We start from the raw sequence: 13210 nt of genomic DNA, 5'->3' as shown, positions 1-13210 counted from the left end.
AACAGACTTGACCATCAGGGAAAAAAAAAGAAGCCAAGAGTGAGAAATGCTATGAAAGTAACTCCAGACCCAGGCAGGTGGGGAGGAAGCGGGGACGGGAAGAAAGGAGACGTAAGTGGAAAGGCCAGAGGCCAGTCACCTCAGCAGCTCCGAGAGACTTGTCATGTCTGAAAGTGCAAATGTCAATGGATTTTAACCATCTTGAGGTGGCGATCTTTTTAAAAGCTCAATGAATATGGAAGTCAACTCCTTCAAATGCAAAATAGCTGGCGCTCTGGCTGGAGGCTTGTTGGGTTGCCATAGTGCCTTAAGTCTTACTAGGGGCTGGATGTCTGTCAGGGAGAAGGTGTAAGGTGGGGTAGAAAAGGTGGAGAAAGAGGAATAAGGGAAAGAGGAGTGGCAGCTGGGGGAGGGGCAACCAAACCATTAGCATTAAAAATCTTCCTACAAGCTGGATTCTCAACCCATTAAAACATCTAGTATCCTAAAATATTGATCTGCATCTGGTTTCGTTTTTCTTCTTAAACAAATCTAGACCTTTTCTGATTAAGGCTCCTAAAAAATCCTTCCCTCCTCCCACCCACTTTTCAAGCCCCTCACTTTCCCATCTAAAGTATCAAACCCAAACCTACCAGCTTTTGACTGCAGGGCTGCAGGGCCGACCTTACCAAGCTGTCAGGCATGAGTCTTTAGCACTGTGAGTCACATGCGACATCTGTGTGTATGGTGGGCACCGGGGCTGCCTCTCTTGGTCCAGTGGAGTCAGGGCCAGATGTGACAAGATGGGGTGAGGGGTGGAGGGCATGAGGTGAATATCAGAGATTTCTGGCTGGTGGTCTGGCTTACTGGCCCTGTTCCCCACCCTTTCGCCCCCTCTGTAGAGGAAACAAGGCCTTCTGCATTCCTCCCTGCCCCACCTCCCTCCCTGCTTCCTCTGGATTTGGGCGGCACAGCTCTTGGGGCTTGGAAAGCTTTCTTCTATCCAGTGAGGTAACAGCGTTCTGCCTTCAAGCGAAGTACATGGTGCGCAGAGTATCCTGGTGAACCTGCACGGCTTTGGCCAGGGCCTGGGGGTCCCGCCCATTGCTCTGCCCCGATATGTGGCTCCCCTCTCCACTGAAAAGGAAAAATGAAAGAAGTCCTTCCTGGTGAACTGAGTTGCTAATTCCTTCCCCCACCCCTAGGATGCCAATTCCCATAACAATTTAAGAGAAAACCCCAACCCAGATTTGGGCTGACGAGCCCAAGGACATCAAATCGGACAATACTCATTTCCTACTACCCAAGGAAAATTGAGAGGGTCTGGTACCAGAGGCTGAAGCAAGAAGGAAGCCAGCCTGATCCCAGGCCTCACCTGTCATGCTCCTTGTCCACTAGGTGGTATCGTGCCCGGAAAGCCACCAAGCGGGCATAGTAGGCAGGTGCTGGAATTGAGACGGAGCGTGTGCATCGTACATAAGTGTGGCACAGCTGGTACGTCAAGATCTGGAGCTCATCCGCTGTGAAACGGTTGTCATCCCAAAGGACATAGTAATGGGATGGTCGGCTGGTGCCCTGGGAAGATAGGAAGGTGAGGGGCCCCAGGTTGGGCAGAGGGGATGGTTGATGATAAGGAACAGGCTCACTATTAAGAGTATGGCTGGGTTGGAAGACCCACCCATGAAAAGGCAGACACAAAGCCACCTATGTCATAAAGCACTCATCTTATGGGCAACCTGCCTAAGACGTTCAAAGTGCACTCATGTTCAAGTGCACGAAGGGCTTATTAAGAGAACAATCCTGATTTGAATGCCACTCAGTGAGGAATGATATATTCTAGAGGCAGTGGGAATAATCAACTAATCTTTGACCCATTGGAAACCCCAGGACATAGCCCAGCTACCTGGATGCCTGCGTGGCTGCACAGATAGAAGTCAAACTCAAATGGGTGGGTGATGTTGGTGTCCACAGTGGTCCCAGCTGGGATGTTACCACTCTTCCCAATCTGTATAGAGACAAAGACAACCGAGATCCCAAGACCTGCATGACCCTAACTAGGGCCCCAACTCAATTCTAATCTGATTCCATCAGAATCCCAAGAGTAAAGTAGAAGCTGCTATTCCCAGAGGGTACTGGGAATTGAAATAATAGGCTTCTAAAGTCACACAGACCTGTGTTTAAGTGCTGCTTTCACCCTTTATTAGCTGTGTGATCTTAGCAAGTCATTTAACCTTTCTGAGGCTAAACTGGAGATAATAACAGTACCTACCTCACAGGGCTGCTGTGAGGAAGACGCCTTGTACAGTGTCTGGCACATAGGAGAAGCTCAATAAATGGAAGTTCCCTTTCCCTTCTCTGGGAGCTGGTCTATATATGGGGTCTATAGGCCAGGGAGCTAGGAGGAGGGAGATGAAGTATAAGGGAAGGAGGGGAGAAGGGGGAAACAAAGGGAAGGAAGCAGCAGAGGAAGGACCACAAGAGCTAAGGGGAAGAAAGGGACCAGGGAAGATGGACAGGCCAAGGACTAAAACCCCAGATTTTATTTCAAGGGCTTCTTCCATATTAAGAGAAGGGAGACAAGATAAGGGTATGGGTGGCTTCCTCAATCCCTCACTCACTCGCTCATTCTTGTCAGCACAAAAAAGGCGGGTGTGATGGCGTTTCTGCACCACAATATAAGTGATCCCGGGCTGGTAGTCCTTTTCCAGTTTGATGCAGGCATCACGAATGGCCAGCAGCTCATAGTGGAGGATCTAGGCACAGGGTGAGGAGGGAGACAAAGAGACATACAGCTCCTCTTGAGTTCATGCATCTTTCTGAACTAAGGGGTTGCCACTTGTAATACGGCTTTTTGTTCAGCCTCTCTTTATAAGCTGACACCCAACCATTAGAGATGATAAGCTCTTCCTACCAAAATCAGCCTTACACAGGCATACCTCGGAGATATTGTGGGTTCAGTTCCAGATCACTACAATAAAGTAAGTCACATGAATTTTTTGGTTTCCCAGTGCATACAAAAGTTATGCTTACACTATGCTATAGTCTATTAAGTGTGCAGTAGCAGTATGTCTAAAAAAAAAAAAAGTATATACCTCAATTAAAAAATACTTTATGGCTAAAAATTGCTAACTATCACCTGAGCCAGTGAGTCATAGCAGTAACATCAAAGATCACTGATCACAGGTCACCATAACAAATATAATAATAATGAAAAAGTTTGAAATATTCCAAGAATTATCAAAATGTGACACAGAGCCATGAAGTTTTAGCAAATGCTGGTGCCGACAGACTTGCTGGACGCAGGGTTGCCACAAACCTTCAATTTGTAAAAAATGCAGTATCTGCGAAGCACAATAAAGCGAAGTGCAATAAAACGAGGTATGCCTGTAGACAGTTCACCTGACATGTTCCTATAAAGCCTAGCTGGGAGGCTTAGTATCAGCAGAGAGCACTCACCTGGTTCCTGTGTATAATTAGACCTAACATCAAGACACAGAACCAAGGTTCAGAGAGAAATCACAATGCCCAAAGTAAGGCTGAATTTAGGATCAGAAGGAAAATGGAAGTTACCCATGAGCTCTAAGAGCAGACAGGATTGGGACCACCATAGAAGACTAGACACATAGTTCAGAAATGGGTGTAGAGGGACTAGATAAATTCAGTCCTGAAAAAAAGCAGTATTATACAAAAATGGACTAGCTCAAGAAGCCACAGGTGAAAAACCATAGTCAGTAGTTGCCTTGTGGCCTTGGATGTCAGGTATAGGGAGTAAAAACTGTATGGCAGAAGTAAATACAATTTAGAATCAATTAGAACTAGGTTTAAACCCAAGCTTTATCTAATTTTATTATCTTGAGCAAGTTACTTAACCCCTTTAAGTCTCATTTTCTCCACACTGACTAAAGTTACTATTAAGATCAGCCTCACAAAACTGTTGTGAAGACTAAAACAAATAATTAAGTAAAAACACAAAAAACCTAGTAGTGGCTTAATAACTGCTGACTGCTTTGCTTATTAAGCAGTTTGAATTTTAACCCCAGGCTATGTGAGGTCACTAGACATCTCTAAACACAGACATGTTATGATAAATGCATCTGGCATTTTAGGAAACACTGTATGACTTGGAGGAAATTGAGCATAGTGGTTAAGAGCATGAACTTTGGAATCTAACCAATTTGTTTGAATCCCAGCTCTACCACTTATTAGCCTGGATGACACTGAAGAAATCATTTAACATTTTCAAGCCTCAGTTTCATCATCTATCAAGTGGAATAATAATTATTTCATAGGGTTATTGTAAGCATTAAATAGAATACATACAAAGTGCTTAGCTCAGTTTACGGCACATAAGAGGTACCCAATAAATGGTAGTTATATTACTATGTATTAAATGGTAGTCAAGGAAACCAGTTCAGTACACTAATCTAAACAACAGAATGCGAAGGCTTAGCAGGGAGAAAGAATAGGAGGAACATCGTGAAGGTCAATAGCAGTGATTCTCAAAGTGTGGTCTCCAGACCAGCAGCATCACCTAAGAACCTGTCAGAACTACAAATTTTAGGGCCCCATCCTAGATTCACTGAAGCAGAAATTCTAAGGGTAGAGCTCTGCAAACTACTTTAATAAGCTCTCCAAAAGATTTTGATGGATGCTAAAGTTTGAGAACCACTGATCTAAAGAATCAGTCTTCAACATGGACCAACTAGTAAATAGGCACTGAGGGTCTTTTATTACAAGAAGAAAGGTCTATCAGTGATTGTACACGCCATCTCTCAATTGTGATCTCTGCTTCCAAGACTACTCCATTTAGCAAACCTCCCTAAGTAGTAGCACCTCCCAGTGTCAATAGCTCAGAAAAGACAGCAGTGCTCTCTGCTACCATCAGGCCCCCCGGCCTCAATGTGAGGTTTTCTTGACCTATTGTGGGCCCTACCTGGGGGAGCTGGCCTTCAGGAACCCCATCTCGGTAGAAGATGATGCGGGTAGGCTTGAAGCGGGTGGACTTGTAGAACTGGATGAGCAGCTCACGTACCATGTAGGATAAGTCTTCAATGATCTCCTGCCGAGGTCGCTGCACCCGCACAGTAGCACAGTAACGGCTGGGGTGGGCATCCATACTGCCTACCACCTGATAACCAAAGAGGCAGGATCAGCTCCCAGAACCTCCACCCTCCCAACACTGTTAGGTTCTGGGTTTGGGGAAAGGCCACTTAGCAAAACAACTATGCAACTGAATGAGGTTTTTTGGATTCAATAAGCCCTGGTTCAATCTGTTCTACCACACATGTGGAAGTTACTTAATCCACGTGATCTTCTTGTTCCTCCTCTGAAATGGAGATAAGAATACCACCTACTTGCAGTGCTGTTGTAGCACATATAAGTCATCTTGTACAGGGCCTAACACACAGTAGGTACTTGATAAGTTTGATTTCCCTACTCCTTGCAGAGGGGCATGTGAAGGTTTGGCACTACTAGCTCAAAGAGTGACCTCATTCAAAAACAAGTTTATCTTTTTTTTTCAATTCAAGTGCTAATCTACGCTAGGAACCACAGTGAAGAGTGTTCCTGTGGGTGGTGGGAATAACATCATTTTCTAAGGGGACAATAGCCAAAGCCTACTAGGATGGATGGCCACAAGGAAATTAAAGATAAGCATAGTATAGGGTTCCCCACATTTACTGAGGTAGGCCCAGTCTGCCTAGAGAAACTTGAGGGTTGAAGAAAGAGAAGTGGGAAAGAAGGCCTGGTCCCTTTAGCCAATTCAGAAGCCCCTATGAGACAGGGAGCAAAGATGTCAGGAGAGGGATTGGAGAGCTATCTAATCTACTAGGTGGATCAGGGGTAGGGATGGGGAAGACTAAAGGACAATCGCAGCAACTAAGTAACTCCCTTAAAAGGGATTTCAGAGAAGAGATATGTTCGTATTCCAAAAGTGGGCACAGAGAGAGAGAGGGAAACTCGAACACAGAACAAAAGTGATGGAGACAGGGCCAAGTCTCTGGCCACAGCCTACACTCTCACTGCTCTCTCTCCGAAAAGAAAATGCCATGCAGAGTTAGTTTTATTAAGAAACCAAGGGAGTGGTTAATGGGGATGATCAGCTGAAATAAAAAGATCTTGTGAAGGGTCAAGCAGCAGAGCTAAGGGAAGGAAATCATGTGTAGTCTTGGGGGCCCAGAGCTAAGAGAAGAACCTTATGAGGAAGTTGGAAAGTAACACTCACTGCTGTGATAGAAGGTTTTTTCCCATCCCCTGCTGGGGGGTGTGTAACATCTGCTCCCAGGAATATCACTGGTTGTTGAAAGACAGCAGAGCTAAACAAGGAAGAGAAAACAAATGGTGAGGAGTTGGGTCTTCTCTTCCTGGCACCATCCAGCACCCACTTTGGTCCTCTCTCCCTTGTGTGTGATTCACTTGGCCTGGACAGGGTCCTATCTTTTCATCAATCACCAGTATGGCACCTTACTTGACAAGGGCAAGTGGGCAATAGAGTTCATACCGTTGGTGTGGAACTAGGATGTTGTTAATGCCACCAAGTTTGACATTGATCTTCAGGCAAAGGTTGGACAGAGTCTGAGGCGAGGTCTTGACCACATTCTTCACTTGCACACACTGTGTAGCCATTCCCAAGAGTGTATCTCCAACACGTTTCACTTCAGCTATGAGCAGGGAGAGAACTGATTAGTGCATTCAACAAATATTTACTGAATGCCTCCTAGATGCCACGAAGTATATGAGGTGCTAGGGAACACAATGATGACCAGAAACACACAGGGTCCCTACTCTTATAGTGCTTACTATCCAGTGACTAATTTTAAAAATCATGAAACGTATAACAATGATAAATGCTACAACAGAAAACTCCATGGAGCTGTGAGAGCATATAACGTGGGGGTAATAACCTAGTCAGGAAAGGATTCTTGAGTAAGTAATGAGTGAACTGAAATCTAAAGGTAGAAGAGAACTTAGAAGGGAGAGGGAATATGGGAAGAGGATTCCAGGCAGAGGGAAGAGCGTGCAAAAATGTATGCTGATAGGAGAAAGCAACATACATTTGAGAAACTGAAAGGCCAAGGTAACTACAAAGGAGAATAAAAAGGAACCATAGTGTGAGAGGAAGAATGTGGTCATTAGACCAATCTAGGGAAATGAGGGTAGCTTAAGAAGGCAGATGTCAAGATGGAAAGAAACAGATTCAAGAGACTATATACGTAAGGGAAAATAATTTTTATGGATAACCTCTGAGTTTCTAGATTTTTATAATAGAACAGATAGCTCATAAGTTCTTTTTGAGACATTTTGAGTTTGAAGTGTTTTTTGGTCATCCCAGTGAGGATATCCATCACGCAACTGAGTATAGTAGTTGGAAGTTCAGGAGTAGTCTGAAATGGAGATGTAAATTTATGAGATATTTAGGTACAGGCAGTAATTGAAAACATGATCTTGAGATCACCAAGGAAGAGAACAGAATGAAAGGAGAAGAGGGCTTAGACCTGTATCTCTGAACTCACAATACTTGCAGAACAGGAAGAAGATGAGCCTGCAAAGGACAAAAATTCAGAGAACCAAGAGAAAGATCAAAACAGTATTATATCATGAATGCCAGGGAAGAAAGAGTGTTTCAAGAAGGAGCAAGTGTTCAATTAAGTCAAATGCTGCTAAGAGATTGGTAAAATGAGGACCAGAATTTTGTGATAGTGAGGCAAAAATTAATGTATAGAGGCAAAAACTGTTTTTGGTAATACAAAGTACCAAGGAGGAGATGTAGGATCAATGAACGGTATGATATGTTTTCAATGGGAGAGATTTGAGAATGTTTAAAAAGCTAAAGGGATCATTTCTAAGAGATAAAGTTAGAGGCAAACCAGTGTCTCTGCACATAACATTCAGAAAAGCCAAATAAAATATAGAAATCATCTTTTTGTAGGCAGTAGAGAAGTGCTAAGACAACAAGAACTGGAAGGGTTAACACTGCAGAGAGGGAGAGAATCTCACAGAGGTGAGCCATCTGCTGCAGCTGCTTTTGCCCTGGGTACATGTGCTGATTCTAGGTGTGGGCAGGAGGCTGAGATTCTAGGCTTTGCACCAAAAGAGGAACCACTGCCAAGGGACAGAGAAAGCAACAGTTTCTGGCAAACACAGGCTAGTTCTAAACGTGAAAGGTTAAAAAAAAACATTTAAAAGAAAACACAGACTAGTATCTTCATGACCTTGGGATTTCCTAAACAGGACTCAGAAAGTACTAGGCATAAAGGAAAAATATTGACAAATAGGACTACATTAAAATTTTAAATTTCTGTTCAACAAAAGAACCCATTAAGAAAGTAAAAAGGCAAGCCACAGATGTGTATAATACATATAAATTTAAATAAAGGAATTATAAAGAACATCTATAAATCAATAAGAGAAAGGTAGTGAAGCCAGCAACAAAAAGAAAAGACTTGAGCAGGAACTTCTCAAAAGAGGCTCGTGAAACAGCCAATAGAAATATAAAAAGATACTCAACTTTATCAATCACCGGAGAATTCAAATTAAAAGCAAAATGCAGTATAACTAAAGACCCATAAGAACGGCTAAAATGAAAGCGACAATACCAAGTTTGGTAAGGATATAAATAACTACAACTCTCCTTTGCTGCTGTTGGAAGTATACATTTGTACACTTAAAATCCCTCCTAGTTACACACCCAATAGAAATGGGCATATATGTTCAAAGGACATGTACAAGAATGTTAAATGAAGCATTATTTATAATAGTAAAAACTGGAACCAACCCAAATATGTCCATTAACAGTAGAATGTATAAATACATGTAAATTGTGTTATCATCATATAATGGAAAAACTGTAGCAAACTACAACTAAACAAACACGGATAAATCTTACAAACATAATGTTGAGTGGAAGAAGCCAGACACAAAAAAAGGTACATGGTATATGACTCCATTTATATAAAGTTCAAAGACAGTCAAAACTAATCTATGGTGTTAGAAGCCAAAATAATAGTGGTTAACACTGATGGGGAGTTGTAGTGAGTGGTAGCCTGGGATTGTGGTAATGTTCTACTATCAGAACTAGGTACTGGTTACCTTGCTAAGACATTTTGTGAGAATCAATTGACTGAACACAAAAGATCTCTATATGTATACTGTACTTCAATAAAAAGTTTACATTAAAAAAATTGTACCTAAAAGTTTAGTGGAGAGGAAGGAGTTAAAAATACTAAGAACAGGGTGAGGTATGGTAGCAGATTAGAACTGGACAAATGTGACACTATCCTTTTACACTCTCAGGGCAATCACAATGCATGTGGACCTTGCTTTGACCATCACTTGGCCTACCAGGAAGGAGGATGAAGGATCTTTAGAAGAATCTGACTGTTCCTCTTATCTGCAGGCTTAATTCCTAGGCAATGCCCCCATTACCTAAGTGGTATTCAATATAATCAAAGAACAGCATGTAAGTGGAAGAAACCCAAGGTCCTAATCAAGGTATGAGACTGGAGAGAGGTATAACATGACTGAGTCCAGGGAAGGGAAAATTTTCTGAGTAAGCACTGACTTCTCCAAGCATGCCACACTATACTCCACACGCAGGCCGAAAACACTGGATTCTCCCTTTATGGAGGAAACCAGATCCATGGATAATTACTCAAGGCAGTTCTCCTAAAAAGCATCCGATAAATCAATAAGAAAAAGGTAGTGAAGCCAATGAAAAAAGGAAAAGACTTGAGCAGGCACTTCTCAAAAGAGGCTAGTGAAACAGCCAATAGAAATATAAAAAGACACTCCACTTTATCAATCACAAGGGACACCAATTTATGGCCCAAGAGAGACATGGACTTGAGGTGAACCAACTTCCATAAGTATTGAGTATCATGTGAGCGGAAGGCTCTACCTTGGGTATATATGTGCAGAGGGAAGAAGATTTCAGAGCAGAATCAGATCCACTCCATGCTCAAAACAATATCAAGCAAGACCGTAACTGATCAGCAGCCTGATACAATTTCTAGAGGAATCCAAAAAGAGACGAGTTAATCCTGTAGGTAGGATGACAAGAGAAAGCTTCCAGGAATAAGTACATTTACACTAGGACTTGAAGGATAGAGAATTTTAAGGGCAAGGTGGAGGATAAAAAGAGTACTTAAATATTCTAGGCAAAAGCAAATGATGTAAGCAAAACCAGAGACTAGACAGCAGAGACAAGGAATGAGCATTTAGAGCATCTACTATGTCACAGGCACTGTTAGATGCTGCACTTTATATAATTAACTAATGAGGCTGAGAAAGGTTAGATAATTTGCCTAAGACAGTAATCTGGCATAGCCAGGATTAAAATCCAGTTCTATCTAATTCCAGAACAAGTCATCTTTCTGGTATGTGTGGCAAAGGGAACAGTACCTGAAGCTGAAAAGGTTAATCTAAGATCAGGGCCCTAAAAAACTTTTATTTTGTGAATGGGGGCTAATGAAGGTTTGGGGGGTTTTTTTGAGAGTACAATCACAAAAAGTCTCATTCAGTAACCTATACAAGAAAGATTTAAGAAGAAATGTTAGAACTAAATTGAGAAGCGTGGGTGGAGAGCAGGGAATACACCTTAATACTGTAAAAAAGAGCATTAGAGGTAAGGCAAAGAGAAGACAGATTGTCCCCAAAGTCTGGATGATGGTACCCAGAAGCAACTGTGATGCCAACACATAAGAGAAAAGTAAAGAGAAGGGCTTACTGGTAGACAGAGGAGACAAGCTAGTAAAGAAATGGTTCACCAAAACACTTTGTAAGAGCCGAGAGCACATACCAATGTATTCAGGATCTAGCGGTATTTCTTTTCACACACAGTAGGTGATCAATAAACTCTTGTGGAAAGGAGATAGGTCAAAGGGAGAGATTGGAACTGCAGAGAGGTCAAGGGTGGAATCAAGATTTTAATAATACAATATAACATACAGTAACAATAGCTGGTGACTGAAACAACTGAAATGGATGAGAATTTCACTAGAATGAAAAGGCAGAGAGGGCAGAGTACAGAAATCTGGAAAATGCCAGGCATTCCTGGTAATGACAAAAACAATTAAGGAGAGACAGGAGAAAATATCAAGAAGTCAAGAGGAGAAAGGTCATTGGTGACCCTCTGCAGAGGAGGTTTAGGAGAATGGCAGAGGTAAAATAAATGAAAAAGGCTAAGGAGTAAGTGGCTGGTGAGGAAGTGGGGGTAGAAAATGTAGACAGCTCATTTAAAAACGTTGATGAAGAAAAACAAAAAAATAGGAAGAAAAAAGCTAAAGGAGATGGCATGACTGTAGTAATGTGCTCTAGGGTGGGGAATCTAAAGATGTTTGAGGGTTCAAGGGTCCCAAAGGTAAAAGGAAGGAATAGAAACAAGAGCACACGTGGGTTGAGTAAGATAAAAGGAGAGACACCTCTTCCTTTGAAGAGGAGACGTGGAGAAGGAAAAAAAGAGTAAGAGAAGAGCACTGAGTCAGAGATGTATATAGTCATTCTCATTCTTAAAAGAGAGGAAAAGAGAGGGAAAGCTTCTCAAAAAGTCTCCATCATTCCCAGCAGTGGAACACCAACAGAACCACCACAAATTCTGCTTGGGTGTGCTGCCCTATGTCTTGACAGACAATGCACTCCTGAGAATAGGAATCTGGACTGACCCATCTCTGTATCCAGCTCAGCTTAGCCTGGCATACACACCAGCACACAGAGGACCCCAGTAAATGTTACTGGGAAGGACTGTGAGCAGGTAAACAGGACCAGAGATGACTAACTGGCTAATATAGTCTAATATTTCTCCTCTAAGAAGAGCACTGACACTAAGGAACAGCTCTGGCTAAAGCCAAGAATCCACACTGAGTCATCCCTAGGATCTTCCAGGGAGCTACCCTGAGAGGAGTCCTATCACCGTAATCACTGTCCCAACAGAACTGTACCATACACTGGCGTCTTCCCTGGCAGGATGACGATAATGAGCTGCAGCCCTGAGTAGGTGTTCTTGAGATGCCGGAACATGGGCTCCACGCTGTCTGCCCCCTGCGCATATTTGCAGAAGCAAGGCTGGCCCTGGATGGGCATCCCTGCATCCTTGGAAATCTTCCGCAGCTGGTCTGTGAAGTTCCTGCAGCACAAGTATGGTCATGACAGGAGGCAGGTAAGTCCCACTTTAATACCTCTAACCAAATGCCTCCATGTTAGGTGCCTAGCACTATGACAGGCACTGACAGATTATAAGATGAATGAGACATCATCACATGTAGTGTAAAAAGCACATTTACAGTTGGATAGGACAAGACAGAGCTTGCCAAGTGTTCAATGGTATGAGCAGAGAGCTGAGGGAGCCCAGAGAAGGGATCTGTGGGAATTCTCAAAGTCCCCCATGTTGTCCCATTCAAGCAGCTGGTTCCTACGTTTCAAGTCTACAGCAATAGGAAGATGCCCAAGAGGAAGGCCTCTTGGCTCAAATTAAAATAAATAAGGTTCCAACAGTGATCAGAGCACAGGAGATGCTCAGAAAAAAATGAGCTCCCTCCTCCCCTACTGGTTCTTTGAAGCCTGAGAGCAAATAATTAAACAAGCTTCTTTCTTTTGGCTTTAGAGCTTTACCCTAGGAAAGGAAGACAAAGCTGGAAGAGAGGGTTCACATGCAACAGATTAAAAAAAAAAAATCGAGCTACATAAATATAATGACAGACTGAAAGGAGCAGCAGGAAATTCAATTGTGAAAGTCCTGCATTTAGATTAAAAGCAACAATGTACAAATAGAGAATAAAAGCAATCGTTTAGGGCATGTTATTATATAGCATATAAATATCAATAAGATGGATTTAAAAGCCTATACAGTGAGGAAATAAATTTTTTACTTATTAGTTGAAAAGAAAAAAAACCTGTAAGATTAATATAGTACAACACTGTTGTATAAAATTTTAAATACTTATATACATATAGGTATATAAAATACATAAATTGGGTAGGAAGGTTGTAATAATTCATGACAGTGACTGCATCAGAAAGGAGGAACGGGACTAGAATGGAGAAAATAAAGGAATGTCAAATTTATCTTTAATATTTTATTTACTTTTTAAAAAGGATAAAATAAATATGACAATACTCTGGATGATGGACACATGGATGTTTTCTATATTATTCTAATTTTAAAAATTCTTTCAAATAAACATTAGAGTAAAAAATATAACCTATTATTTCATGTAAATAAGAGCCAGGGCTCTGATGG

General features: G+C 42.1%; 1 protein-coding gene across 2 annotated transcripts in view; it reads right to left on the bottom strand.

Moving 5' to 3' along the window:
- Nucleotides 1-299: 299 nt before the first annotated feature.
- The window catches only part of LOC112395523 (argonaute RISC component 1), a 30088-nt gene continuing 17177 nt past the window's right edge, over nt 300-13210 (bottom strand). For both annotated transcript variants that reach the window (XM_024738768.1, XM_024738769.1), the window contains exons 12-19: nt 11913-12097; nt 6479-6638; nt 6203-6293; nt 4913-5107; nt 2598-2732; nt 1883-1984; nt 1355-1554; nt 300-1116 (exon numbers count right to left, since the gene is read on the bottom strand). In XM_024738768.1, the coding sequence (XP_024594536.1) occupies nt 1008-1116; nt 1355-1554; nt 1883-1984; nt 2598-2732; nt 4913-5107; nt 6203-6293; nt 6479-6638; nt 11913-12097 (1177 nt within the window). In that variant the 3' untranslated portion in view covers nt 300-1007. The remainder of the gene's footprint in view (nt 1117-1354; nt 1555-1882; nt 1985-2597; nt 2733-4912; nt 5108-6202; nt 6294-6478; nt 6639-11912; nt 12098-13210) is intronic.

The sequence above is a fragment of the Neophocaena asiaeorientalis genome, unplaced genomic scaffold, assembly GCF_003031525.2.
Source record: "Neophocaena asiaeorientalis asiaeorientalis breed wild unplaced genomic scaffold, Neophocaena_asiaeorientalis_V1.1 scaffold106, whole genome shotgun sequence".
Lineage (NCBI taxonomy): Eukaryota > Metazoa > Chordata > Mammalia > Artiodactyla > Phocoenidae > Neophocaena > Neophocaena asiaeorientalis.
Note: the sequence above shows the minus strand (reverse complement) of the source record. Positions and strands in the feature narration are given on the sequence as shown.